Source organism: Colius striatus, chromosome 1, assembly GCF_028858725.1.
Source record: "Colius striatus isolate bColStr4 chromosome 1, bColStr4.1.hap1, whole genome shotgun sequence".
In the NCBI taxonomy this organism is placed as follows: domain Eukaryota; kingdom Metazoa; phylum Chordata; class Aves; order Coliiformes; family Coliidae; genus Colius; species Colius striatus.
Window position 1 is genome coordinate 202,896,255 of NC_084759.1, and position 27,998 is coordinate 202,924,252.

General features: G+C 43.3%; 1 protein-coding gene across 1 annotated transcript in view; it reads left to right on the forward strand.

Moving 5' to 3' along the window:
• The window catches only part of ITIH5 (inter-alpha-trypsin inhibitor heavy chain 5), a 51,715-nt gene that overhangs the window by 15,366 nt on the left and 8,351 nt on the right, over positions 1 to 27,998 (forward strand). Inside the window, exons 6-11 of the mRNA XM_062020318.1 lie at positions 5,425 to 5,594; positions 6,025 to 6,141; positions 21,097 to 21,268; positions 23,960 to 24,269; positions 26,921 to 27,474; positions 27,855 to 27,905. Coding sequence (XP_061876302.1) covers positions 5,425 to 5,594; positions 6,025 to 6,141; positions 21,097 to 21,268; positions 23,960 to 24,269; positions 26,921 to 27,474; positions 27,855 to 27,905 — 1,374 coding nt within the window. The remainder of the gene's footprint in view (positions 1 to 5,424; positions 5,595 to 6,024; positions 6,142 to 21,096; positions 21,269 to 23,959; positions 24,270 to 26,920; positions 27,475 to 27,854; positions 27,906 to 27,998) is intronic.

Consider the following 27,998-nt stretch of genomic DNA (forward strand, 5'->3'; position numbering starts at 1 on the left):
TTGTTTTGGACAGCAGGGATTTATTGCCTGTGACCTCTTTTGGCCAACAAGATCAGTCACGCTCAGTGCAGACAACAGGAACTTCCTGCTTTCCTAAACACAAATGGAAACCACAAGCATATCCCTAGGGAGGGCAAGGCCAAGGCAAAGAGAGCATTTCACTTGGAAAACCACTGTACTCTTGTCAGCTGTCATCTCTCAAGCTTGATCCAGAAGGCAATACATCTGAGGCATTAGATGCTCCTTGCAAACGCTACTTTTTCATATGACAACCAAAGACTAAAGAGATCTGCACATGAAGTGAGACCTCCAGTGAAGGCTAGAGGTTTTAAGTGAAACATAAATCTCCTGTCAGGTCTGAGTGGCTGCCTGGCAAACAGTCTGGATACAAAACAAGAAAAAGACAGTGTCCAGTCTTTTCTCAGACTCATGTGGCTTAAAACTTCAGTATCATTTTGCTGGAAAGCTTGGTGGCAATCTAGTAAATAAGCGGCCAGCAAAGGATGCCAGACCAGGAGCTGCTCCCAATGAGAGAGGTCATGACTGTAAAAAATGGCCAAGTAGGGAACGGAGGTCCACACATTGGAAAATGGTGCTGCCTGACTGGTTTGAGTATGAATTTGTCATGAAAACGCTCTCCTTCTGTTTCCTATGTCTACAAACATACCTGTTATATCTCACAGTAAATGGCAAAAGGTGAGATTTTGATAAGTATTAATAAATGACCTTGATAGTATTGGGTGGAAAAAGTACATTGGCATTGCCACCTGAAACCATAGTTGAGGACAGGATGTAGCTTCACAAGTCATTTAGATACTTTTGACTCTGATTGACCTGGATAAGAAATTACATTCTTTCTCTGAGTACCAGTCCTGAAGATGCAGTGTAGGAAATGGAAATTAAAATGGAAATAAAATATGTTTGGCTTTGGAGTCATCCAGAGCTCCAGGTGATGAGTACCAGCAGTGATTGATGTTCATAACTGAAGTGCCAATCTGATAGACACTGTTAGCAAAACTAATGAAAAAAATAGTAACAATAGATGACAAAAAGTGGACAAATGTCTGATCTGACTTCATTTCATGGAGCAGTCCTCTCACCTCTGTAGTGCTTTCTATGTGCTATCCGTAGAGCCAATACACCATGCAGAAAGCATAGTGGAAAAAACAATTTCTCTTTCTAATGGTCATTCAAGATTTGCACTTTTGACTCCAGCCAACTTGCTAGCATTCATACAGTCTGTGAGGAACCAAAGAGATAAAACTACAAGACCTAAAGACAAAAGATATCATTCAATGAGAAAGAGTGAAGGACACTTTTAAAAACATTTATAAAAGAGCTCAGAAATAACAGCAGTAGCAGCAGAGGCAGTAAAGAGTCCAATTCTGCCTGTTTTGGGCTGTAGGAGTCCAAGACATAAAGGCTGGACTTGGTTCCACAGACTTCCAGTGATTTATGACAAGTCAGCCTGTGCTTTGCTATAGATAGAGGCTCTTGGAAAGTCCTGTGTACATGCTCTCTGAATATGGAGACAACGTGATGACAGGTCTTTCCAGGATATTTCCTTTGTCAAGGACTCCTGCACACACAGCTCCATCTGGGAGTTCTATTTTTCCCAAAGGAAGATATTAGGTATGCGAGGTTTGGAAAGCGATCTTTTGGCATGTGCAGATGTTGTCTTCTGTTACATCCAAACCCCAAAACAGGAGACACTGAGGTCAATGATCCTGGCCTTCTCTGGTGACATCATTTTCTGAATGATGTCCTATCCAGCATCCTCAAGGATGACTGTCCTTATCCTTTTCCTCAAGAACAGCAATGTGAGAACTAGTCATAGGCTTGGGCAGGGAGACACTAGGTTGTTTGATAATTACTATTCCTCTTCAAAGCCATAAATCTCAATGTTTTTTATTTATTACCAATTGTCTAAAACTTTCCATGTGTTAATGGAGGACAAACTTTGCATTTGAGCTCTAATCCCCATTCTGTCAATCTCCAAAGTAATTTAGGTTTAATTGTTCATCATGCAAGGACCACACTTTCATATGAAAAATGTTTTTTTCTGCTCTGTTTACTTCTCTATCTGAATTTGGTGGAAAGTTTGTCTAAAGGCCCCACTAATTACCTCAGTGTGAGCTCCAGTCCAGCACCAGCTCCAGTCTTTGGAGTTCATCCATGCTCTATATTCTGCAATATCTTGTAGATTTTCCCCTCTCAGTCACTTGTTTGAAAAGAACTGGGCCCATAAATAGAGGAGAGTAATTATGATCTAGATATCAAGTGCTGTCTGAAAAAGAAATCTGGGGGTAAGACACAGTAACTATTCAAATATATAAGAGGCTGCTGCAAGAAGGAGAAAAATACTATGTTTGTGTCAATAACAGAAAGAAGAAGAAGCCATGGTTTTATAATCCAGAAAGAAAAACATAAATCAGACATTGAAAAAGCCTAGCAGTGCAAATGTGAAGCTCTGGAAAGGACTGGCAAGGGCAGGTACTGAGTTTCCATTACTGGAGGTCTGTAGTGTTTCTAGGCTATGTCATAAAACCAAGTAGGAAAGGATTTTGCCTGGGAACATGAGCTAAGTTAGATAACCTGTCTTCCAGATCTGATTTCTATTATGCCAGAGTGAAAAAAAAAGGGGTTTTTTGCACCTTTTCTAGTGGACTGCTTCTTGTTTTTAACCTCTGTCCTGTGGATGGGAGATGAATAGCTCTGAAGAAGACGCCTAGTTATTCTTATCACTGGCAATGGCTATGTAAGTCAGTCTTGGATACCTCCTCTCCAGGGGTTCCTAGAGCACTGTATTACAGGGCTTGACATTTCTCACCTTCAAAGAGTGTTTTGAGGAGTGATAGAGGAATGAAACATCATTGTCATGATCCTCTCTAGATTCCACTGTGCTTTACAAAACTGGATACATGTGTTTGTGCTTATTTAACAGGTGGGGAAATTGAGGAGTGGAGTGGTTGCCTAACTCAGCCCATAGAAATGCTAGGGCTGAAACTCATGCTAATGTGATGTGGAGCACATTGTGTTCACCCATCAATGTACTTATGGCAGAGAAACACAGAAGTAAAGTTCAAAGGCCACATCAACAGATGTGTATGTGAAGTACATATAAGGAGAGAGCTTCTGTTTCCAGTGTGAGACTGACTTTCACTAACCCTGATGTGATATGACCAGGCAGCCTAACTGATGACAGTGCTTGCTTTTCAGCAGTTGAGGAGAAGTAATGTGAAACCCTCACATAGATCAGAAGATACAAATGAACTGTTAGGCCATCTCTATGAATTCTGGGCGTTTCCCACACACTGAAAGTTCAATGGGGTTTTGGAAGTGATCAAAGATAGATGAAAAATCCAGGATGGCAAATACAAACACGTCTGATGTATTAACAACACATTACATCTGTTGATTTATCAGATCAGGGGGCAGGTATAAAAGTAAAACCAAATCAAGACAGAGGTAAAAATCTTACAGGTCTATTGATCTATGACTTTTCTTTGCCAGGATAAATCTGAACTGGACACAAATTTTAGGAAAAAAGGGTCAAAGCTGTGGGTAATAATTTTATAACCCCCCTTTAAGATCCAATGACACTTACCTTATTTAGATGTACTGGCTGAGACCACTCTCCCTCCATCAGAATGGGTGGATTTGAATTGGCACAATCAGAGAAACCAAGATACAGACCCAATTCCTGATTCTACTGAAACTGAGTAACATCTGTCATTCAGCCTCCTTGGTCAAAACTTTTGCTAATGAGTTTGTTTCACATTCTGGATCCTCCAGCTATAATTTATCAGAGGAATTGTAGAGGAATACAAACACAGAGCCTACAAAAAAACTCTTCCCTTTCAGTATTAGGGTCTTATATCTTGTCTATTCAAATGCACTCACAGGACAGCTGTAAAAATAAAGTCAAATAAACATGGAAGTAACATCCAAGAGTATTATTGATTTATGACTCTTACTTTCATTCCTTTGCCTGGAGAAGTCTAGATTGTAGTTTAGAATAAACACCACAGCTTTAGCTAATCATTTTATAAATCCATAAGACCTCTAGTCCCAGTATTTCTATGGACTTTGATTTGTGGGAAGTCAGATGAGTTAGATAACCACTACATGCTTCCATTTTCCTGCTTGTTAAATGGAGATACTAATATATATACAAATTTGTAAGTCATTGTGGGATCTGGAGGTGAGGTGGATTGTGTTTGATGTTGTGTACAGATGTCATGTTGCATTCCTGCTTAGCCTTTGACAAAGGTGAAGTGCCACTCCTCCTTACATAGACAGTCTTATAAGAACCCCTGGAGAGGAGCTTTCCAAGACTACCTGCACCTTCTTATTGTGATCAGTATTGTTAATGGAATACAATAGACAATTAAAACTATGCTAAATCAGATGTTTATGTCTGGCCAGATGTATCATACACTAATCTCACCTGACACTTTTGGTCTGATTTCCATTTAACATAATGGGGAACTTAGAAAGTAAACCCAGATGAAGGTACTTGCATTGTGAACACCTAAAATGGAACTGAATTTCACCCATCTTTTCTTTTCCCTGCAATACCACAGACTTCTTGAGCCATCTTTGGCAAAGATTTGTGGCTCACACACAGAGTACAATTAATCAGCTCATTTCCACCCATTTTAATCAGCACATGCCCAGATGAGTTGTGGAGTCTCCTTCTCTGGAGATTCCAAACCCACCTGAACGAGTTCCTGTGTGACCTACTCTAGGTGATCCTGCTCTGGCAGGGGAGTTGGACTGGATGATCTTTTGAGGTCCCTTCCAGATTCTTTGCTGAACATAAAGGAAGCTAAATGACTTCTTCTGATGTAGACACTACACAGAAGACATTTGTCAGATCAAGCCATCAATTGTTGGTTCAATCCCACCTCACATGCCTACAGTACATCTGAACAAGTCACCTCATGAACTCATTATAATCAATAGAAGTCTTCAGTATGAATCATCTAATCCTAGAGGAAATGTTTCAACAGATGAAATGATTCATACTTGCATTGAGTGGCAGGATCTTAGGTGTAGGATCTGCATTCTAGATGTCTGGAGTTGGCTGGAACGAATAACACGTGTGTGTCTGAAGTTGTGTGTTCATTATTTACAGAAAGCAATTAACAGTCATGCAGAGAGTGTCTGGCCTTTAAGTTCAATGACCTCCAAAGAGAACTGAGCACAGGAATTTCACCTAAACATTTTTATCCCTGATAGCACTGCAATGTTGGTTTCAGTTTAGAATTAGAGGGAATGGGTTACTCAGTTCTTATTTTATCACTAGTGAGCAGAACCTCCAATCTAGTTGACCTGATTCCATGGTAAAACTGTGTGCTGTGCTTAGCCATCTGTAAAACAATGGGAAAAACTTGTAATATTGTGTTTTTATCTCAACAGGTGATGTTTCTCCTCCTCCTTCTACTGTAATTGGGCATACCAAAACCTTAGCTAAAGTTACTTTCAATCCCAGTGTGGTCGAGCAAACCAGGATCGCCCGAAATGGCATTTTGGGAGACTTCATAATTAGATATGATGTCAACAGGGAGCTGAGTGTTGGGGATGTTCAGGTACTGTACACAACTCACCTTTTTTTTTATGAAGTATTCCTGAGATGGTTCAATTGTCTTGTATGCTCCAGATGTCCTAGAAAATGTTTTCCAAGTGAGGGCTACTTTTCCATCTTGTAAAAACCATCCTAGAAATTCTAGTTGTAAAAACTATCAGAACTGTGGTTCTGATCCCTGGGTCTTTAGGTTACATCCTATTACATTTGAAAGCAAAACCCAATGTCCAATGTGGAAGGACACGTGGAGAGCTCCAGTAGGTTCCTTCAGTCTGAATAAACAGGCAACAAGGATGAAGAGGAGTATCAGGGACTACTCATATACTCCAAAGTAGATACAGGCATTGATGCTCAACCAAATATCCTGCAGTGATGTGTGTGGAGCATTGCATCCTGATCCACCTTTGATTCCTGTCCTCTTTGCTCTTCCACAGATTCTTAATGGATATTTCGTGCACTACTTTGCCCCCACGGATCTTCCTCCCTTGCCGAAGAACGTTGTATTTGTGCTTGACAGCAGTGCTTCCATGGTGGGAACAAAACTGAAACAGGTGAGGCCCTGGCATTTATTGCAGACTGGTTGGCTGTAAGGTTGCAGAGAGCTTGGTTCAGGCTTTGTCTCACCAGGTGGGTTCTGCAAAATATTTGCTATTTTTGAGGTGAGAGGAGGCTCTGAAGAAACCTCAAGGTGAGATGATTCACCTGCAAGACATCTTCATGTTAGTGGGAATGGGAAAAAGAAGTGCAGAGTACTTCATATGAAAGGTTAGTGCTGTCAAAACTGAGCTAAGATGCTGCAGGTGGGATAGTCCTGGGCACTTCTGTTCTGGGCAGTTTGAAGAGAGGAAGAACAGAGACAATTCCCAGCAAAGTGAATTCATCAGACCATCGTATCCAGCAGAGAGAAGATATCACTGTCTTATGCTACCTTGGCAAAATCCTTAGTGATGTGTAACTCAATGGATTCTGTTGAAAGTAAAGATGAATTTGTCCTATTTAAGAACATCTTTCAGCAGAAATCTTAAACATTTTTCCAGGGCACAGATCTTGACATGAGCCAACATACCAAGATGAAGAACACATCACCAACGCTTAAAATTGACCTTTGACATGGAGGGTTCAGGCTGATGCCTAAATGGTTTTGGTTCTTCAATTCTTTGAGCTGGACAGATGGAAACCAGTCTCTAAACTAGAAGCAAAGATTAGTTATGACTTCAGTCCTGTTGTGAATGATTTGACAGATATATCTCAGGTCAGCACTCAGACCAGAGAGGTTAATTCGAGTTTCCATTTTCTATGTCTGTGCAGAAGTCTTGGTAGGTTTGGTATTGTTTCCTTCCATTTGAAGGAGACAGGCATGAGACATGGAGAAGTTAGTTAGCTTCTCTCTATTGGATGGCCACATCTTTACCTTCTACTTTCTTACCATGGCTGAGCTAATGACAGTGGAAAGTGACACTTTCCACAGAGGTTGACACCAATGTGGAGCAGTTTCATCTTGTATGAATGGTGTGATGTTGTAACTCTGCTAGAATGACTGAAAGCCAATGGCTTGGATTTGTATCTTGCTCAGTTAATTAGTCCATTCAGGCCCCTTGGTGACCTGCCTGGAACACGCTGATATTTCTGGAAGGTGTGTTTATTTGAGAGTCTTTTTCATTCCCTTTGGCCACCAAAAGTAGCCCAAATGTCCTTGAAAACACCAACCACGGTCATTCTCTGATAGTTCTGTTGTCACTGATCAGGGACATTGGGGGTATATATGCCTCTGCTAAAAACTTTACTGTCTGGTTTCAATGGTAATCATAAATCTTAACTTATAAGCTGTGGCCCCTATTAAATCACATTTTCTCCACCGTGAAAAATGGAACATGGCTCCTAATTACCTTCCCCAGTGACTACAGTGGCAGAGAGTTATTAATAAACATACCTAGTACTACACTCACTGAGGTCTTGAATGAAGATACGTTTGAATCTTTACCAATTCCTATGGACAGAGCCTGGCTCTTGGCTTTCCTGTTACTCTTCTGCTGAAAAGTGTCCACCTTGACTCACAGAATAACCAGATACTGCACAAATGGACCCAGCCCTTCATGCCGAAAGCAGGCAGTTGGGGATACGGTGCTGAACTGAGGAGAGTCAGACTCTGAAGGGCTTCAGTGCTACTGTGAGCTGTGCAAGTGGTGCTCTGGCTCAGCAGATTAACCTTGTACCATGAAAGCTTTTATTCTCCTGAGTGTATTTGTGTTTCTTTTTCATATACTGACTAGAAACAACATGACCAGGGATTAACCCTTGAAGGTCTATTTCATAGCCATCTCCTACTGCTAAATGTACATGAATCTCAGGCTAATTAGCTACAAATGGGTGCTTCTTGAGCCTGAAGTGATAGAAGTGTCTAGCCAGAACCTTTGCAAAGAGTGTACCCATTTTTTTCCCCTATTATCTCAGATACACTCTTTTTTATGGAGAATCACTGTTACATTATAGAGGAGTGCTATGTGCAGGAAGCACTTATCTTCCTCTAATTTAAACTACTCCAGAAAACAGAACTTTATGGTTTATGACCTAAATCATAAAACCCTCACACAGGTTAAACAAGGAAAGACCAGAATCTAGGACTGGCTGAATAATATGTCTCTTTTGGTAAACTCAAAGTGTGATCAGTTACAGCCATGACCCAGCTTTGCTCAGTGGCCTTTTTATGCAATTGTTGTTATTGAGATGTTTGTTAAATTACAGCCACGTCCCCTGGTGTCAGGATACATCTGAGCAGAGGAAATGCTTCTTTTTCTTCTTCTCCCTCCGACTCTTGCAGCTGTGGTGATCTGATGATGGTGTAGAGGGAGCTGGGAAGTCTCGTGGGACTGCCTTTCCTCATTTCTCTCTGCTGAGTCACATGCAAGATCAGCTAAAAATACAGTCAGCACTTATAGGGAGTGCTCTTACAGGTCAGCTGTGGTAACTATGACAAAGGACAGTTTTTAGGATAAAAACTTGTATAAGGAAGGATGAGAGACATCAGCTGAGCACTCTTTTCTATAGTAACTAGGGATTTTATATTCTTCACTCAGCTGCTTTCATGAACTTAATGGCCAAGTGACTCAAATAGTGTCAGGATTTCATGCATCATGCAGTTCCCACAGTCTAATTGTAATTTCTTCTTTTCCCCTTCCAAACCTTTCCTTGTCCTACGTGATTTTTTATGTTTGTGACATCCCTTTCTCCCTAAACTATCTCAGTCTGAAGCAACAAGATGTTGTTTCACTGTGAGGGTGATGGAGCACTGGCACAGGCTGCCCAGGGAGGGCATGGAGGCTCCTTCCTTGGAGGGCTTCAAGACCCACCTGGACATGTTCCTGTGCAACCTGATCTAGGTTGACCTGCTCCTGCAGGGGGGTTGGACTAGATGATCTGTAAAGTTCCCTTCCAACCCCTACCATTCTATGATTCTATGTCTATACTGAGTTGCAAACATATATAGTGAGACTGTATGTTCAGCTTAAATCAAATAAGACCTTTGAGACACTCCCCTCAATCACTGAGACATCCATTAGCTTTGTGGGAAGATCAGCTAACATGCATATTCATCCTGCACTTTCTCTAACAAACTTGGATGTCACCACCATTGAGATTCTGGGCTTTTATGACAGTCTCCATCTAGCACTGGCAGGGAGATCAAGTTCAGGAAGAGAAAACTCTTGAACATGAAGATAAAATTCTTCATGTGTTCAAAACTTTGCACATCATTACTGTTGTCCCACTGGCAAGGAAAACCCTGGTTTTGACCTCATGAGTTCTGTTCCTTCATTTACAAAGAAGCATTAAGCTCTGTATGAAACAGTTGCTTTTAACAGGAGCCAGAAGAGCCTGGGGAATAGGTTATGTCTGCAAGCTTTTATTGGGAAGCAAAATGATTTGCCCTTTGAGCAATCTGACCTGCTGATTTTTGTGGTGCCTTTGGCCAGGTACAGGGCACATAGCAGTTTCACGTTGGTATAACTAGGAGAAAGGGGAGAAAGCTACAAATTCACCAGCTTGTGATTACCATGATTATCCCCAGCTTCCCTAAATGTGAAAAAGAACTTTTACCAGGCTGCAACTCAGTGCTACAGAATAACCATGTTCCAAGTTATGAACGTGTCAACAAGAGGATGGATTTGCAGATATTTTGCAGACATGCAGTGAAATGTGGTTGTTTCAATCACAGATTCATTTCACCTTACCTTTCCCACAGGCAATAAATGCCCACACGCTCAGTTAAACACTTGGCTACACCACAGGCCTGGCAACTTGTCAATGGTAGTGTGCCAGACTGTAATTTTCTTTGAGGTTAATTGCTCTAGGAGGAACTCAGCTGAAGTTGGAACCTGCTGCTTATTTGCAAGTGCTTCAGTATATTTACCTGCATCCCTCCAAGAGACACTGTTGGTACCCTTGATCCATGACCCACACTGTCTGAGCCCTTCTGAGAGCCCTAGGGCCTTATAAATATATACCTCTAAACCTTTGTGCCTCAGCACACAGATTCCCTCTGTGGGGTTTCAAGGTGGTGAGAGAGCAGACAATCACCTGAGCACTCAGTGGTCTCACTCCAAACTCCCCTGGCCTTGTGCTGCTTGCTGCAGAACTGTCTGCAGGCCTGGGACCACTAGTCCAAACAATAGCTGCTGCCCAGGGCAACTGCCTTATATCTCCAGGGAACTTTGGAAAAAAAGCACTGATTCTCTACAGCCTTTAGTGAGTTTAAAGCTACTGTGAAGAGGAAAACTTTGTCAGCTTTTTCATTTCTACCACAAAGTAACAAACTGAGTGAAGGCAGAACTATTTGCAGTGTCTCTAGCACTGACAGCTCCACGCAGCTGCCTTCTTCTTGGGAATACACAGCAACAGTGTCACCTCAGTCTTCTTTGTAGATAGGTTTATAGAGCATAGGAACTGCTGGTGTAAGTAAGGCATCACATCCATATAGACTTTAATTGCCCAGCTTCCAAGAAAGCTGCAAGTAGTTGTCATGTAGCAAAATAATTTGCCTTCCCCAAACCTTAACACTTGCAAATAATGACAAGGTCATACAGAGAAAGAAGAAAACTTCACAGCAAGATGCCCTCAGATATTCAGGACAGGGAACAATCTGCTTCTGGTCTCAGGACTAAGAGCCAACATGCCCTCAGCTGATCTGCTCCATACTGAAGCAGCAGAAGCAGAGACAGACTTTCCTAGGAAAAGCCCAGCCTACTTGGAAATGACAAGCCCTTCAGTCAGGTTCAGATGAAATCAGATGCAAAGGCAAGTGCAGAGTTTGGCATGGAAATGCTGCTGAGGCTTGAACTGAAATCATTGGGTTCTCCCAAGGCTCTCAGTTGGTTCTTTGCTGAGTTAATTGAAGGATTAACTGAAAACAGATGCTGCTGAAGTGACAGACACAGCCCACCAATGCCCAGACAAATCCACAGTGAAAAAAAAGGGCTCAATTAAACTGGGAAGTCCATACCTGGATCAGGATCCTTGAAATCCGTGACTAGACATAGCTGTAACAGAGATGGAAACAACTCAGCTCTTAGTCTGAGACTCAGAGGGGAACTGATTGCTCAGGCTGGAGCTTAAATGGGCAGGAGTGTAGGTGGAGGCCCCAGGTGGGGCTGGTCAGAGCCATTAAAGTCTATCAGCATGCTCAAGGCCCTGACATACACATGCAAGTCTATGAAGATATAGCTCCAATTGTCATTTCTAAGCTGGAACTGTGTTTTTCTAGCTGCTGGAGCAATATCTGGAAGCCAGGCCTGGCTTCTATTTACATTTTCATCATATCTCTGTTGTGTGAAACTAGGTAAGTTGTTTTCTTTGTCTGTGCTTGTCTCTGCAGAGCCTTATTTGTTTAGCTAGCAAACCCATGGTTGGGCTTATGGCTGTACAAGATACCCTAAGTCTAAAAGACACTTGATCTTTGCCAAAACTTAAGCTGTTAGTCTAACACCATATACTGTATATGGTGTTAGACTACTAATACATATACTACACATTGCTCAACTGGGACAGTCTGCTTCTAACTGCGAAGAGCAGCTGAAGCTTTGAAGTGCTTGTGGGACCTCCTGTGGGAGTTGGCTGGTGCAGGGTCTTGTGATATTACTTTGTGAAGTCATTAGTGTTTGCAGGCAGCTCTGACGCTGTGGGTCACACAGTGTTGGTTGAGATCCCTTAAGATCCCTTAGGATAGAGGGATATGATGCTACCTGTGTCATGAGGAAAGAGCTTTTGCTTGGAAAGTTATCCTTGATGTAGCAACTTCTCCAAAACATCTGCTCTCTTCCTTGTATCATTTTGGGCAAATAGTTGGCCTGTGCTCATGTCTGAGGCCAACTTCTTGGACATGGAAGTGGGCAGGGGAAGGACTGGATGCAGGGATGTGCAGAAGGGAGTGAGGAGCCTGGAGATGCTGAGGGGATTTGGAAATGGAGAAAATAGGAAGGTGAACAAATATTGAAGGAGTGTGAGGGCAGATTCTTAGAGGGCAAAAAAAGGACATTTTGCCTTTTTAAAAGAACAATTTAGTGCTTTTTGTCTTGCTTAATTCTAACCCTGAGCAAAAGTGCTGGATCTTTGCTCCAACCAACCATCATTACCGTCCATCATTCATTGGAGATGAAAATGGGGAAGTTGTATCTAAAAGTAAGAGGTACCACAGTCCAAGGAAAAAAGGTCAGGGCTACGAGAGGAGGTGGCTACATAGCCAAAGCCTCTGCAGAGGGATAACAGATACTTCATCTCTGTGGAAGTACAGCACTCCTTTTCATGGACAGGTAACACTTTCTTCCTGAGTAGGAATGGTGCAATCTCTGTTTAGTAAAATAATACAGAAAATATCTCTCCATGAGGGAGCAGGATGTTTGTCCTAGTACGTTACATGCACAAATAGGATGTTCTGAGAAGGTGCTAGAAAGCTTCAAGCCTGGCAGATCTCTGACTGTTGAGGCAGCCACTGTGAGAGAGTAGCTACTTGAAAAATAGAGGCCAATTGGCACGAAAAACAGAGCAACTTGTGTCTCAGCCCAACGAAAGAGAGGGACAGTTAGTGACTGCTGAACTCGAGATGTGCTGTGGACAGCCTGTAGAGCATGTCAGCCTTTACCAGCACCATGTTGGCAGCTGATCTGAGTGACAGAGAGTGAAAGTCCCAAATTGTTGGAACAGTTTAATGTGCTGTGACTAACTCCATCTTCAGAGGACGAGCAGAGGGAGAGATGTTAAGCTCTTCACTGAGGGCATTGGGGCACTTTTCCCTTGGTTTTGCCCTTTTTGCTGCTACCTCCATGGAAATTGTTTGTTTTGCTGACAGGACAGGGTGTCTAACTGACATGTTATGGGATGTGATCCCACTTGAAATGAGCTAAGCACAAGACAAGAATGGAGCCTTCATACGGTACTGTGCCTGTCTGGCCGTCTGCCTGGCTAGCCCCATTTTTTCCAGTGAGGTTATTTCAGTATGGCACTGTGGGACAGCCTTTAAGCTTTTCCCTTTGATTTACTGTACAGAAACTTTTACTGCTCCAACTGTATTCCATATTGCACTGTTGATAAGGACTTGAAATGAGGCTTGGTGCTGATAAAAACTTGCCTCCTGAAGTCTCTGTATAGGCATTTATTTCTGTCCTCAATGCTGCAGTAAGATTGTGAAGACTGAGCATCTGCTCTGCCCTCTGGGCACATGAAACTCCAGCTCCTGAGGATCAGATCAGCTTGCAGTTTTCATGTATTTATCCTCACCATGCTGTTGAGTAATAGAGAAGCAAGTTACCCCAACTGATATTTAACTTGTCCACATCCCTGAGGACAGTTTTACTTTCCACTGAGCAGAAACCCAGTGTTTCAGTGCCCTGGGTGAATGTGGAGCTAAGCAATGCACTCAATGTTAAGTGGAAAAAAACTTTTCAGAAAAGGCAATTGAACCAGTTGCTCTAAATGATGGAGAAATTATTTTGCAGACAGGGAAACTACAAAGCAACTTTTTCTAAGGCGCTATAGGGAGTCAGCAATGTTCAAGTTACTAGCAAGGGATCTGCAATGTTTGGATGGGAGAGACTTGGACCACAGACTGGAGACAGACTTTTATTGTCCAAAGCTCTACAACCACACTCCCTCCCATTGCAGGCCGCTGTCAGTGTCAAACAAAATGCTTTTTGTCCAGAATTGTGAAGGAGTTTTCCATGGTTATGCGATCAGTGGCTGCCAGGAAGTAAGGACAAAGATGCATTGACAGGGAGAGGGTGAGCTGCAGTCTTTGAACTGCATGATGCTCCCTGCAGAGGAAGAGAGGACAGATTGTCCTCCCCAAGAGGGGGATGCAGGAAGGTAAAAAAAATTCCAAGGATACACTTCTAGGTTAAAACTGGTTGTTGGAACAAAAGTCCCTGCTGCTGGCATCTGGCAGGTGATCTGCATTATATGGGGAGAAGGGAAACTAGGATGGAGAAGAAAGCAAGACTCACAAGATATAGCTTCAAACCTCAGCAGGAATGACACTGCCCAAACCTTTTCTCTCTCTGTACCTCAGGTCCTTCCTGAAAAATGGCAGTGATGCTCACACTTTCCTTTGGCTCCTGGGTCCCCAAGCAAGTCTATGGCAGTACCTCCTCTGACCATTTCAGGTGTGACTTAGATGCCAGCCTTTCTTTAAGTCACATTATCAATCCTTCTAACAGACTATGGGCAGATGTGACAAGATACAGCTGTTGTAGCTTGGAAAAGTCACCTCTAGACCTTTTTGTCAGCTGTCTTTGCATGTTTGGAAGGGGAAAGATGTACCAAAGCATGGGAACTATTGAAGGGGAGGAGGGAGCTCCTGTTTGTTTTCTCCTTGTGTTTCTTTGCAATGTTTTGCCAAACAACATATTTACTTGTACTTTTCTCCTCGCTGTAGGAGATGTAGTTTCTGAGCCCTTCTCTGTGCTGTTGCACTCTCAGATAAGTTACTGGACAGACCTATGGGTTCCTAATTCCCTTTGGGCTTACATTTTGTGCTTTAGCTCTTTTTTTTGCCAAATATTGTGTCTCACAGGGGGTTTGGAAGGACAAAGTACAGGCCACAGACATTTTTTCCTCTTTTTGTGGCATCCTTCAGCATATGGTTGCAGATAGTCCCATGTCTGCCATCCACAGACTGTTCTGCATCTCTTTCAGCCAATGGGTACATCTTCCCAAAAGCTTTGGTTGTGAATGCTTTCCTCTCTGCTAGCCATGCTCTTTAGACTGACTGATCTCGAGCCTGCACAGTTCCCTGAGGCTGGGTGAAGCTGGAAAGAGGCTGGTGTTGTCTCCCTGCCCAGCCCTTTTGAGGGCAGATGGCAGCTGTGTTTGGGCGTGCAGGGTGCAGTTCAGGGCTGCCAAGTGATCTCAGAGGCACTGGCAGGATGGGTGCTGGGATAGCTCCTGCTGCATCTGGAAGCCCTTTTCAAGAGGGGTTGTGTTGCACTACAGTGCTGCAGAGACCCACTGTCCATACAGAATTGGATTCAGCAAGAACTGAAAGGCTTTTGGGTTTATTTTTATGGGCTGGTATGAAGGATGTGGGCCTAGGATGAAGCATTTGCTCCTAGGCAATGGAAAGTGTGAATACGTGGGCTTGGGACATGCATTATAATGAGGTGTTTGAATTCCCCCCTTGCTTCATAGTAGGGCCAATGTCTGGCAATGCCAAAGCATCTAACAACCACACATTGTGTCCCTTTGAACTGCACAGCTTTCAGAGGAGCCAGGCTTCACCCTCGCCCTGCTCCTCAAACAAACAAGAGACTGTGAGAGAAATGTCACCGGGACTCAGATTCCTCCTAAAAGGTGCCCAGATGGTCTGACATCATCTCAGATGTCTCTGAGGCAGCTCTTTGACCCAAGAAAGGGCTGAAGCCTCTCAACTCTCCCACGACTGTGTGTGTTTCTCCCTTTGGTTTGTTCTACCAGTGTTGATGCAAAGTGAAGTCCGTCAGAGCTATCCCTAAGAGCCGAGTGCAGAGGGAACAATCCACAGCCAAGCTGGACTGTGGCTGAGGCAGTTCTCTTCCTGCTATTGCTGCAGGTCATAGAGCCCTGAATCATCTTGGCCATGATGCAGGGCCCTTGTCAAGCAAGAACCAGAAAAGCAGCAGTTGTGTTGCATGTTCAGGTATCAGTGTGGAGGTGACAATGAAGACCCAGAGTGGTGGCTGGGAGCTGGCTTGTCTCTGACCTTGTAAGCTTGAGAAGACACTACATGCATGTTGATCATTTAGACAGCACGAGTCCATCTTCAGCCTCTCACCATTTCAGAGGAGCAGACAGAAACTCTGGTTGCACCCTAGCAGACATGGCCATTCCACTTGTCCTCAGCTGTAGTCCATATCTCTTCTGCTCCAGATTTGGGGAGTGATATTTTGCAGCCCTGGAGATCGCTGTTTCAAGCCCTAGGTTCCAACTGTGTTGACAGCTCAGCTTCTCCACTCAAATGTGCTGGAGTGGCTTTTCAGTCTGCACTTTGAGCTCAATTTCCTCAATTTAATCCATGCTAATTTGGGGGACAATAGAGGAATCTTCCTTGACAGAGTTATCCTGATTTAAAGCTTGTCTTAGTTACAAACCCTTCTTAACTCACAAAAGGGGTTGTGTTTTTATAGCTGTTCTGTATTGCTACTCCCCAAAATCCTCTCCTTTAATCCCCTGCTCTACCTTCCACACAGAAATGCATCTCTCCAAACAAACACATTGGGGAACTGTTTCACCTTGCAGCATCTGGCACAAAGGCACTGGACCCTTCAACTGTGAGTGGGTCAGATCTGTGCTCTACTCGTCCCCAGAATGAATCAGTGTTGTGTGCACAGCCTTGAAGGAACAATCTGGACCTCACCAGGGAGGGAATGGTTAATTTTCTGCCTCAAAGGAGAGCACTTTTGACACAGAGGTTCAGTCCAATGACTCACTGAGACCAAGCTGGACTGGAAGTGCAAAGACCCCGTCAGCAGCTTGGGAATCCCAGGGCAGCCTGAGCCCTTTGCTCCTCTGAGCCAGGAGAAGTTCCAGCTGTGGCCTTCCAGAGCCAGAACCAGAAACCTGCTGCTGTGTTCCCACTGAAGCTAATGCCAGGCACTTTCTGCACGAAGAGCTTTGCAAATCGTTGCCTGGGGGCTGGTGGAGGCTGGTTGAGAGGGCTAAGCACCAAGAGCACTCAGGCACAGCTGCATACTTAAGGATTTCAAGCCATGCACTTTTACCAAGATACTCTCCATACTGCAAGTGGCTTTTGCCTGCCAGCTCCTGAATCATACCCAGCCCTCTGGAGGGAAGTCACATCTCTCTCACAGCCTGTTTATGGGTGAGAAGGATTGGTAGCAAAGTGTGTGTTGCCACTGTGTGAGGCTGCAGCCTTTAAGATAAACTGGGAGGTCCTTATGGGCTGGGAGGAGAGATGGAAACAAGTAGGATGAGACAGGCAATTCAGAGCACTCTGGGAGAGGTGGAGAGCCAATTCAGATCCTTTATTTGCTCCAGTAAGCACCATAATGCTCAGGACTGGGCAGGATTAGGTCTTGAGGTGAGTCCCACCTTCTCTCTAGCTGAGCTAATCAGTCTTTTGGAGGCAATGCTGGGAGACAGGCACTTCCAGACAGTGACTCAGCCCATCCTAAAACCCATCCAAAACAGATGGGATGGATTACTCTCTGGAGGTGTCTTCCCCTGCCTAGAGGGAGATTAGATGCAATGCCCAGCTTTCTGATGACTGAGTTGGGAAAACTGAATCCCACCCTTCATTTTTCCTGAGGATGAGGTAAAAGCTACAGGAGAATGAACCATATGGCCTCCCTCATTCTGTTTGCTTTGGAGCAAAATCATCTACACACACACACACACACTTGTACATATGTTTGTGTGTATATATATTGCATAAAGCCAAAGGCTTTTTGTTGAAGTTGCAGAGGTAGGCACATGATAGAGATGCCAGAAGCCAGGCTGGATGTATATATGCATTAAAATATGACAGAATATTTTTCCTGGGAAAAAATGACTCAAACTCCATGGAAATGACTTAACTGTGACAAAAATAAGAAGCAAAAAAGAAAGACAGAATGAAAGAAGGAGAGAGAGAGAGATGGTCTCAGCCTCACACTTGTGCTATGTTTTCTAGGAAAGTTTCCTTCAGTTCCCTCTTGACCCCTTCTGTAATCCTAGCCTGGATGCTGTGTACATCAAACTACTCAGCTGCTCTACGTTGCTTCACCTTTTCCTTTTCTTTTGGCTGAACACAAGCAAAAACGACAAAAGGAATTTCTGAGCACGCTGGAAGTGAGATGCAGTCTCTCTGCAAGAAGGCCAAGGCATGATTATTTTTCCTCTTGCCTTGTTCTCAGGAACAACAGAGCCACACACACCCAACAAATCCCTCTGAGAAACGAGCAGCTTGACAGAATTGCAAAAACCTGAAAAGAGGGGGTTTGTAAGGGGAAAGGTCAAGTGTTGTTAATGATAATCAGAGCTGTAATATGGATAATGAGATCTGTGGAGCTTCCCTTCAAATCAAAGCTTCTAGGCACCTCTGTTTCTCCCCCTTACCCACCTTGGGGCAGAGCAGAAGGAGTTGTTGCACATGGGAAGCTGTTGTGGTCCCACTGTTTTTTGCTTTAACATCGTGCCTCAAATTTCCTTCAAAATAAGTTGGCCTGAAGGCCTGATCACACTCACACAGGACAGAAGCTTCTCCATTTGTTGAGAATGCATAGGCTATTCCTGTAATCATGGAATAAAGTCCTTTTCTCCACTGGTATTGCTGCCTTGCCCTTCTATGCATGCATGAAAGATGGTTTGGCCTACTGGATGGAGAGCCGGGAGCTCCATGTTTTGGAAAGCTCTCCATTCGTGGCCTTGACATCATTACTGAAGTAGTCTGTGCCTTGGTTATCACTTCTGTAAAATGTGACTGTGAATGGTTGAGGGTCTCTTTGAAAGGTGATGTCATGGATTATCTGATACATTTTTTTACAAATGAGGTGGTTGTAAAAGAGGAAATGAGCATAAAATCTTACCCTCATTTTCAAATAACTATTTAGCTCATATCAGCAAGTTCTCTAGGGACTGTTAGACTGGAGACACAGCCCTCATGTTTGGGGCAGGCATTCATGTTTTTGAACATTTATTTGGTGCACATGGTGATGTGAACCTAGTGGGGTTCTCCCCTTCTCTTTCAAAGAGCCTCTTCTGCCAGCATTTGGTTTGGTATTCTTCATCTGTGAAACATGATTCATATAATGCATGGTGGTGTGACGTGGAGCAATGTTCCAGCTAAGCAAATGGAAGGATGAATCTTACTGTCCCTATCATAGAATGGTATAGATCATCTAGTCCAATCCTCTTGCAGAAGCAGCTTTACCTAGATCAGGTCTCATAGGAACATGTCCAGGTGGGTCTTGAAGACCTCCAAGGAAGGAGCCTCCACAACCCCTCTGGGCAGCCTGGGCCACTGCTCCCTCACCCTTACAGTGAAATAGTTTTTTCTTATGTTTAAGTGGAACTTTTTGTGTTCCAGTTTCATCCCATCACCCCTTGTCCTGTTACTATCTACTATAGAAAAGAGGGATGTCCCAACCTCCTGACACCCACCCTTTAGATATTTATAAATATAAGATTCCCCCCTCAGTCTCCTCCAGACTAAACAGCCCCAGGTCCCACAGCCTTTCCTTGTATGTTCCAGTCCCCTGATCATCTTGGTGGCCCTGCACTGGCCTCTCACCAGCACTTCCCTGTCCCTCTTGAGCTGAGGAGCCCAGAAGTGGACACAGGACTCCAGATGAGGCCTCACCAGGGCAGAGTAGAGAGGGAGCAGAACCTCCCTTGACCTGCTGGTCACACTCTTCTTGATGCATCCCAGGATGCCACTGGCCTTCTTGGCCACAAGGGCACATTTCTGCCTCATATTTAGCTTATTATCAGTCAGGACTCCCAGGTCTCTCTCTGCAGAGCTGCTCTTCAGGAGTTTGACACCCAGCCTGTCCTGGTGTGTGGGGTTGTTCCTTCCCAATGGAGGAAAGTGTTTCACAGAGAGGACAGAAACAGGCAAAGACAGACTCCAGACCTAATTCTAAAATGTTTGAAGCTATGGGAAACATTCCCCTTAACTTCAGATGGACTGGAAGCCAAGTCACCAGCTGGGAGGATTAGAAATTCCACTGTGGTGGGTCATTTGTTTGCAGTTGCATCATTGCATCATCAGCTTTGACCCAGAATCCAAAGGCATAGTGATGACACAGCTTGATCCATCCTTTGAGCTCCTTCCTAAACTGTCTTTACATAGCAACATCAGGCCTAGAAATGTCTGCTTTACAACAGTTCTGATTACCCCTTGTATTTTTACTGTACAAACCCTTCACATATTTCCCTGGTAGACATGAGAGAAACCTTTAAATGCTGATGAGTCCACCATATAATTTGCTACATAGCTTTCCTTGGAATTTGAAAGGCCAAGAATGGGTAGAGCTGAGAACCTTCTGATCCCTCTAATTATAGATGCTGCCTCGTATCTGTAGGGTACATATACATGTAGGGTATGTTTGCATGGAGAGAGGCTGCTTTTGAGCATCTTCTCTCAGCTTGTCTTAACTAAGCTGAAGTTTGTCTCCGTGTGAACACAGCTGCATGGCTGCTGAATCAAAGTTGGTGACGCTGGGGAGAACTGGACACATCTGCACTCTTCCTGTTGTCTTATCCTCAGTGGTCTGTCTTTTCCATCACCCAGAAACCTTAACCTCTCTCTCTATGAACTTGTCTTGATGCCAGCTTTCCTCACTTTGGTTTCCTATATTTACACAGGATGACGAACAGCAGAGCAATAGAATGTTGGCATATTGATGAAAAACAACATGCCTGGAACAAAGCTGACTAGCAGGTAGCATCTGCAATGACTAGTCAGGGCTGCTTTTTCTCTGTTATTCATTTGAACATATTAGCTGAAACATTTGTTATTTGCTGGAACTATTCATTGAAGCGTGTATATACCAATTGGTATCCGAATTGTGAACAGAGCACGTGCATCTTTGACATATTTAGAGGTATTTCAACTTATAGGCAACCTTTCACTATATGCCACTTACAGCTTACTGCAAGTCTAGAGGGCTTTAGAAGAACTCCACAAGTTTTTTTGGTATTAGTCAACATTATTCAGCATCCACTCGTTCAGATCACAGTTCTCCCAGTCACTGGGAGCTTTTATCATAATTGTTTTGCATGTTTTTTTTAAGCTTAGACAGTTCTAGACATGTGTCTCACAGCTTTATAAGATCTTTTGGGTAAGAGTTGCTCTTTTGTCTCATATTTGCATAGCACCTTGCACTAAAGAGATCAGCTCTTGAGACAGGGAAGGACATCTCAATTTTCTTCATAGGCCAAACTAGCCATGTGGAAATATCTGTAAGATCAGTAAACATCTTAAGAATTAAATTCTTGCCTGCTAAAGCAGCAACAATTGTACCTACTGATCTCTTTTCTCTTTCTAGACCAAAGAAGCTCTCTTCACGATCCTCCAAGACTTAAGGCCTGAAGATCACTTCAATATCATTGGCTTTTCCAACCGAATAAAGGTCTGGCAGCAGGACCAGTTGGTGCCAGTTACTCCAAATAACATAAGAGATGCCAAAAAGTACATTCACAACATGTCACCTACTGGAGGTAGGATCCAGAGATATGAATGAGATTAATTTTGCTATTTAATTAACTACAACAGAATGGAGAGTTGTGAATATGGTCCTGTAGCATGTAGTAATAAAAAGACATTGAGTTGTGGCTCAAGGGGAGCCCTTCCCTACCTTCAGTCAGGGTTATGTGACAGAAGGATATGTGCCTTTTATTTAGTGTGCATAAATAAATGTGTACATATATAAATGGAGATGTCCCCAGGTCCAATCATCTGATCCGATAGTAAAGCCAAGTTGAGCCCACTCTCCCATTTATCTGGTGACACCCTCAGGGTGGGAAAGATCCCAAGGTTATTTGGGCCCAAGGTTATTCTGACAGTCTTCAAAAGCCACCTGGATGTGTTCCTGTGTGACCTGATCTAGGTGGACAAGCTTTACCAGAGTGGTTGGAGTAGATGATCTCTAAAGGTCCCTTCCAACCCCTACCATTCTATGATTGAGCACATGGGAAGCAATATATCATATCCTGGTGAAGGACACAGAGAGCCAGAACTTGTGCAGTTTCTGAAAGCCTGTGTAAAAATAGGCACATAGTTTTGTCTGGGCTGGAAACTCCACAGATGGACTACCCAGTGTGGGCTGCAAAATTGCTTTCTGCAAGAGTTGGTTCCTCACCTTGTGCTGTCCTCTTGTCTCTGCCAAGGAGTAGATAGAATGAAGTTTAAGAATTTATTGTCCTTTTTAGCTTATGGCTTGTTGTCAGTAGTGAAGAGGGGAGAGGAGGAGACCCTAGAACAGTGGCAGAGTGCAGGCACGATTTTGAATCAGTAGTCTCCTATGAGGCTGTGGACACTAATATAAAAAAACGTAGTGAATATTGTAACCAAACACAGTTTAGCAGCTGTGCCATCCTAGCTGAGCACTCCCCAAGTAAGCAGAGAGCTGCAAAATGACCTATGCAAATCCTTTCCCATGCAAACAGTCGCAGCTGGTTGAAGGTCAGACAGGGCCTTCCCATGGCTGCCCAAGAGCAATGACCACTCCTAACAAAGGAAACTCTCCAATGGAAAAACACAGCAAACAGGATGGTTTGCCATACTGTTTGTATTGTGAGAGGAAGAGTTTAGGAAGTGGACAAGGGACCTGCCCAGTTAAACAATTACCAATACTAAATTCAGAGTACAAAGCTTTTTACTCATGAAATGCCAAAAAGGCTGTGCAGAAACCAGCTGAGTTTGTCCATGAACCTGCCAGAGAACAAAAGTAAAAGGAAATGATTAACTCAGGTTCAACAGGAAAGTGCAGAGATTCTCCACTACAGGCCAGTGGTGCTTTAGTTTTGGCTATCTCTGCATTTTCCCGACTAAAGGTGCTGTTGCTTCAGTCTCTCCCAGTGAGCATGAATGCACTCAGGCTCACAGATCACACACAAGAAGAACATGCTCTGCTTACACTCACCAAAGAAATGGCAACAAAATACTGCTGCCAACTATTTGTGTGTGTGGCAAAAGGCAGTTTTCAGTGCTTGGTAGCTTTGATGTGGTTGGGTTTGAAACTACAGTATCTGTCCCATGAGATGGTGTTCTTTTGTTTCAGGGGAAAATAAAACTTTCTGAAGTTTGGGATCTGTATGGAAACATGGAGACTGAGATATGGAGACTTGCAGGGTTTGGCTTCAAAACCATTTTGCAAAAAAAACCCCACAGTCTGGATTTTGAGGGCTTTTCCAGAGGTTATTTTGAGGGCTTTTCCAGAGGTTTAGTCCCTTTTCTCATCCTTGCCTTGCTGCAGGCAGTCAATGGAGCTGTACATGCTAAGTTTCTAGGTACAAGATGAATGGTCAAACCTCCTAACACATCCTTTTTGACAACCTAACCTCCCTAGATATCTCCTTCCAGACCCCTAGAAGGAGTCTGTTGTGTATGACTTTTATTTTACCTGCTTTTTTTCTGGGAGCTGTTTTAACCCAGATATACCTATCTAGCAAAGGTTCCACAACCAAATCCCTCTTTGTTTTGACTAGCACAAAAAATGCATGGAGCAAGGAGATACTTGTACTCATTTTCCTGCTTGGTTTCTCTTTCTGAATGAGGTTTTAAGTTCTTTTCATGGCAATTCTTCTAAAGTACATCTATTCCCTCATTTATTTGTGGTTTTATCCCTCCCCACTTCAGGCAGCTTCATTCCTCACTAGCCAGTTGTTTTGTGAAAACACTCCCCCGCTAACAAAGACATTTCTCTGCTCTTTAAACTTTGTTAGCCCCTGGGGTTTGAAGAACAAACCCAACCACTTGTTTTCCCGTTTGGAGGTTTTTCTCCTCTCTTCAAATCTTGTGCCCTTCAGACAAAATAAGCAGAACTTGTTTTCCCAGATCAGATACCATCTGAAAGAGACTCTAATTAAGTTTAACTGATTTTTGTATGTACCATTAGGACATGGTATGTGCTGGAACTCTGCTTACCGTGGCTGACTTATTATACATTGAGACATTTAAGGATGCAGCAATTTCATGTAATAAACTGCAATTCATAATTCAATTCACAAGACCATAAACACATATTCAAAAGTGGTGCTGAGTAACAGAGCTGAACTGAGTTGCCAGTGCAACCTCATGTGGAGCAAAAGCACACCCTGATGAACTGAGATGCTGTCACCTTACTTAGGGAGATTATTTGTACCACTCTTAGGAGGAGAAATGAGCTAATCATTTTGATTCCTTCCCAGGGACTAACATTAATGGTGCTCTGCAGACTGGTGCAAAGCTGCTGAATGATTACATTGCTCAGAACGATATTGATGCCAGAAGCGTCTCTCTGATCATCTTCCTCACGGATGGGAGGCCTACTGTTGGGGAAACACAGTCATCCAAAATCCTCAGCAACATCAAGGATGCCATCCATGATAAATTCTGCCTCTTCACCATTGGCATTGGCAATGATGTGGATCACAAGCTGCTGGAGAGGATGGCATTGGAGAACTGTGGCATGACGAGGCATTTCCAGGAGGATGAGGATGCAGCCAGCCACCTCAAAGGGTTTGTTCTGCTTTTTGTGTGTTTATATCTGCATTGGATCCTCTGGGCAAGGGTTTTGGGAAGAAAAATCCTCTAAGGACACATCACAATAGATGTGAGTTTCTCTGAGGCTCAGCTCTGGTTAAGAGAGGCAGAGTATGCTTGGATACTGAGGATGTCTAACCAGAAATTGTCTCATTCCTAGTAGACCCCTTGAGCTGTACTAGAACTTCCCAGCCCCTCAGAACAAGGCATTTGTTTCCCTATTTCAGATAGTTGTTTGGCACATGTAAACCTGGAGATATGGGAGGTGGACAGAGGGAAGAGAGGAGGCATTGCTCACTTCAAATTGACAACATAAACAGCATGGAAGGGCTCAGGAATGGAGATCCCAGTTTGGGACAGAAAGTTATTGCTTTTGAGAAATGTAACCTTATATCCAAACTCCAAAATATTCAACTTTGAAAAATACACAAGGGCCATTCCTGGGATGAGCATGTAATTGCTTCATTCTCTCATTCTGTGTGACCCAAACTCCTAACAAGTTTCCTGTAATCTTCATCATTGAGTCCTCTTCTGTGATCAGGGAGCTGTAGTCCAAGAGGATACACTACTGAGGAACAGCAAAAAGATATCTAAATCCCAGCTCTACCTAAAATATCAGGCAGTGTGTCAGTGCTTCCAAATAAAAATGCTTGGCTTTCACTCCCAAAGTACTTGTGTTTTGAACCTGAGAAACCAAGAAGAGGCAGTCATTGAACAGAGACCTCTCACCTAACTGGTGTTTATTTAATCTGGAGCAATGAGACTCTGCACCTTCCACTAGAACTTTTCTTTCTATAGTGGTTATATGTAGACAAGAATATTTTCCCATTTTAAAATGGACTTTATAGGTCCATCTGCCACTCCACCCATGCAATTTGCTTCTCAGAACACGCATTTTGGATAGCAAGTGGCATTCTCTGGCAAATGAAGGATGTGCTGATTGATTGGGTCACAGGAATCCAGCACTACAAGTACTTGTTCAGACACCTCTATCCGATAAAAGAGCTCACCGTTTATCAAGCTCAGTGATGACAAACCCATTTGGCATCTGGTGCCAACTCTACATGGAAAGGCACAATCACTTGCTGGAGGCCAATTCAAATCACTGATGCAGGGAAAAAGCTACATGGGTGTCAGTGTAATTTCTGGGTTTTGTGTTCATATGTGGAATTCTTACACAGATATTTCCCTGCATTGTAACACAGGTTGTATCCCTCACTCCACTCTTACACCCCAACAGCTACTTCACAGAAAGTTCTCAGGTTTAATTCACTTGTGTTTTAAAATGCATTGACATCTCTGCATCAAAGGCAATGAGTGCTCAGAGAGACTTTAAACTAAAGCCAACCAATTCAGGCTTTGGGTTTCCTTGGAGAGAGAATAAACCAGAAAGTGTGACTCTAGCTTCCAGATAATCTGTTTAAGCAGATGTGAAAAATAAATCCAGCCTGAACTTAAAAAGGGTTGAGGCCAGTCCTTTGTTTATTTACCAAATTAGACTCAAATGACTTGCCAAGAGATGAGAAGTCTGGCATTTAAATGGGAAATATGGTATTCTTTGAGCATCTTAGGAAGATTCATCAAAAGCACATTGCTGCAGGGAAAACAGAGCCCTAAACTTAGGCTGTGACCCCCTGTAAAGTCTTTCTGGCCTGTCCAAAGTATTCTCAGAAGGATTGTAGGTCATGTCACTAAAACATTATAGGGTTAAACTCTGGCTCCATGGAAGCCATTGCTTGCTCCAACAGAAAGTCAGTAATAAGGTAGCAGTGAGTTCTCTTCTGCCAATCCTCCTGTATTTTGTAGTTAGGATTCCTGCAGTGCTTGGAAATGTCCTCATTTATGGGGGCACAGTGAGATTCCTTCTTGCTTTTTTTCTCCTCTGGTCCTCAGAAAGCGTGTTCCTGCCTGTCCCCCACTGACCATCTCAAACTGTAATACCTAGGACTCTTCTAGTGATACAGCAGCTTTGGTTTATATATGCTCTAGCTTTGGGGGTGATGGGTTAGCATCTTGGTTTCTGGCTCTGTAATACCAGGCATAATACCACTAGAAAACTGTGGGTAACAGCATCTCTTCAAAGAACATTTTGAGATAATTAGGGTGCTTTCTGTGAGTCTGAGAAGCCAAGAATTTACTTGTTATAAACAGGACCTCTTAAGCAAAACGGTCCCTAAGATCTTCTTGCAAAGTTCTTGGATCATAATGAAAGGTAGATGATTGACAAACCATGCTGGATGCTTCTGAATGTACTTAAGAGATTCTGTTTAGATGCCTAAGAAACACTAAAAACTAAAATGAGGCAGAGAATAATTCTGGTCGAAAGAGAGGTCATTTAATCAGCCTTCTGCTCAGAGAAGAGCGGACTTCAAACTTCAGTGAGGTTTCTCAGGGTCTTGTCCACTCAAATTTTAAACACCTCTAAGGGTAGACAGTCCCCCCTGTCTTTGAGCCCAGCTACAGTGTATGCAGTAGTTAAATCTGGGGCCTGGTAGCTCTAACTGCTCCTGAATGCCTTAGGAGCCATGTTAGATAGTCTGCCTGTATCCTTGGCTGTGTATAAGTGCAAGAATGTGTGCATACCCTTGGGTGAATGGTACTAAAGGCGAGATGTGTCTTTGTTTAAGGTTCTATGATGAAATAGGAACACCTCTTCTCTCTGACATCCGTGTTGATTACCCTGAAGACAATGTGGAGGAAGTCACCCAGAACTTCTTCCCCAACTACTTCAATGGCTCTGAAATCATAATAGCTGGCAAACTCATCAACCGCACCTCGGACAGTCTTCACGTGGAGGTGACTGCTAGCAACTCCAAGAAGTACATCCTCCTCAAAACAGATGTGGCTATCGACCTGCCGAGCAGGAATGACATCAGAGGCATCCCTGGCCTGGAAGATGGCAAAGGTGATAATAATTACATCGAGAGGGCATGGAGTTACCTCACCATCAAGGAATTGCTTAACTCCCGGTTGAAGAGTGATGACGATCAGGAAAAGGATCGTTTGATGGAGAAAGCCAAGTCAATGGCCCTGGCTTACAACTTTGTTACTCCCTTCACCGTTCTGAAGATGAGAGAGGCTGGGCTCCATTCAGAACTGCCTCAAGAGGAGTTTATCAGCCCTTCTACTGATGGCATTGGTGAGAAGTTGCAGAGCTTGCAGGGACACAAGGCACCACCAGGTACGAGGGCAAAATAACCATGTGCTGGTAAGAAATGTTTTTTGCATAGGCAATGTCTCATGGCTGACTTTGGCAACAGGGGTGATCTAGCCAATGAACTGAGAGGTGGGAAACAGAAAGCTGAGACTTTCATATCCATTTTGCTAATTGTGGCCTGGGTGACCTTGAGCAAAGATTTTAGGCAACTGACTAAATCCCTGGAAGAATGTACTACTCTGTAGAAACCGTTTAAGAAAAATTAGTATTCTAAATGAAGCCTAAGGTAGCTGCAGGAATATGTCCCATAATATTGTTGAATAATATTTTTGTAACATAATTATACTATGGTCCTTTCTGGTGCTCTGTAAGTAATTGTAACAGCCTGCCTTTCCCACTTCTAGGTATACACAGACAGCAAGACAAAGAAAGAATTAAGATCTCCAAAACTTCAGGTCAGTGCTGTTTTCATGGCTTTTAATAATCCAAAATAATAATGGTTGATTTATGGAAGCCTCAGTTGCAGGCCACTGTGATATATCCATCGT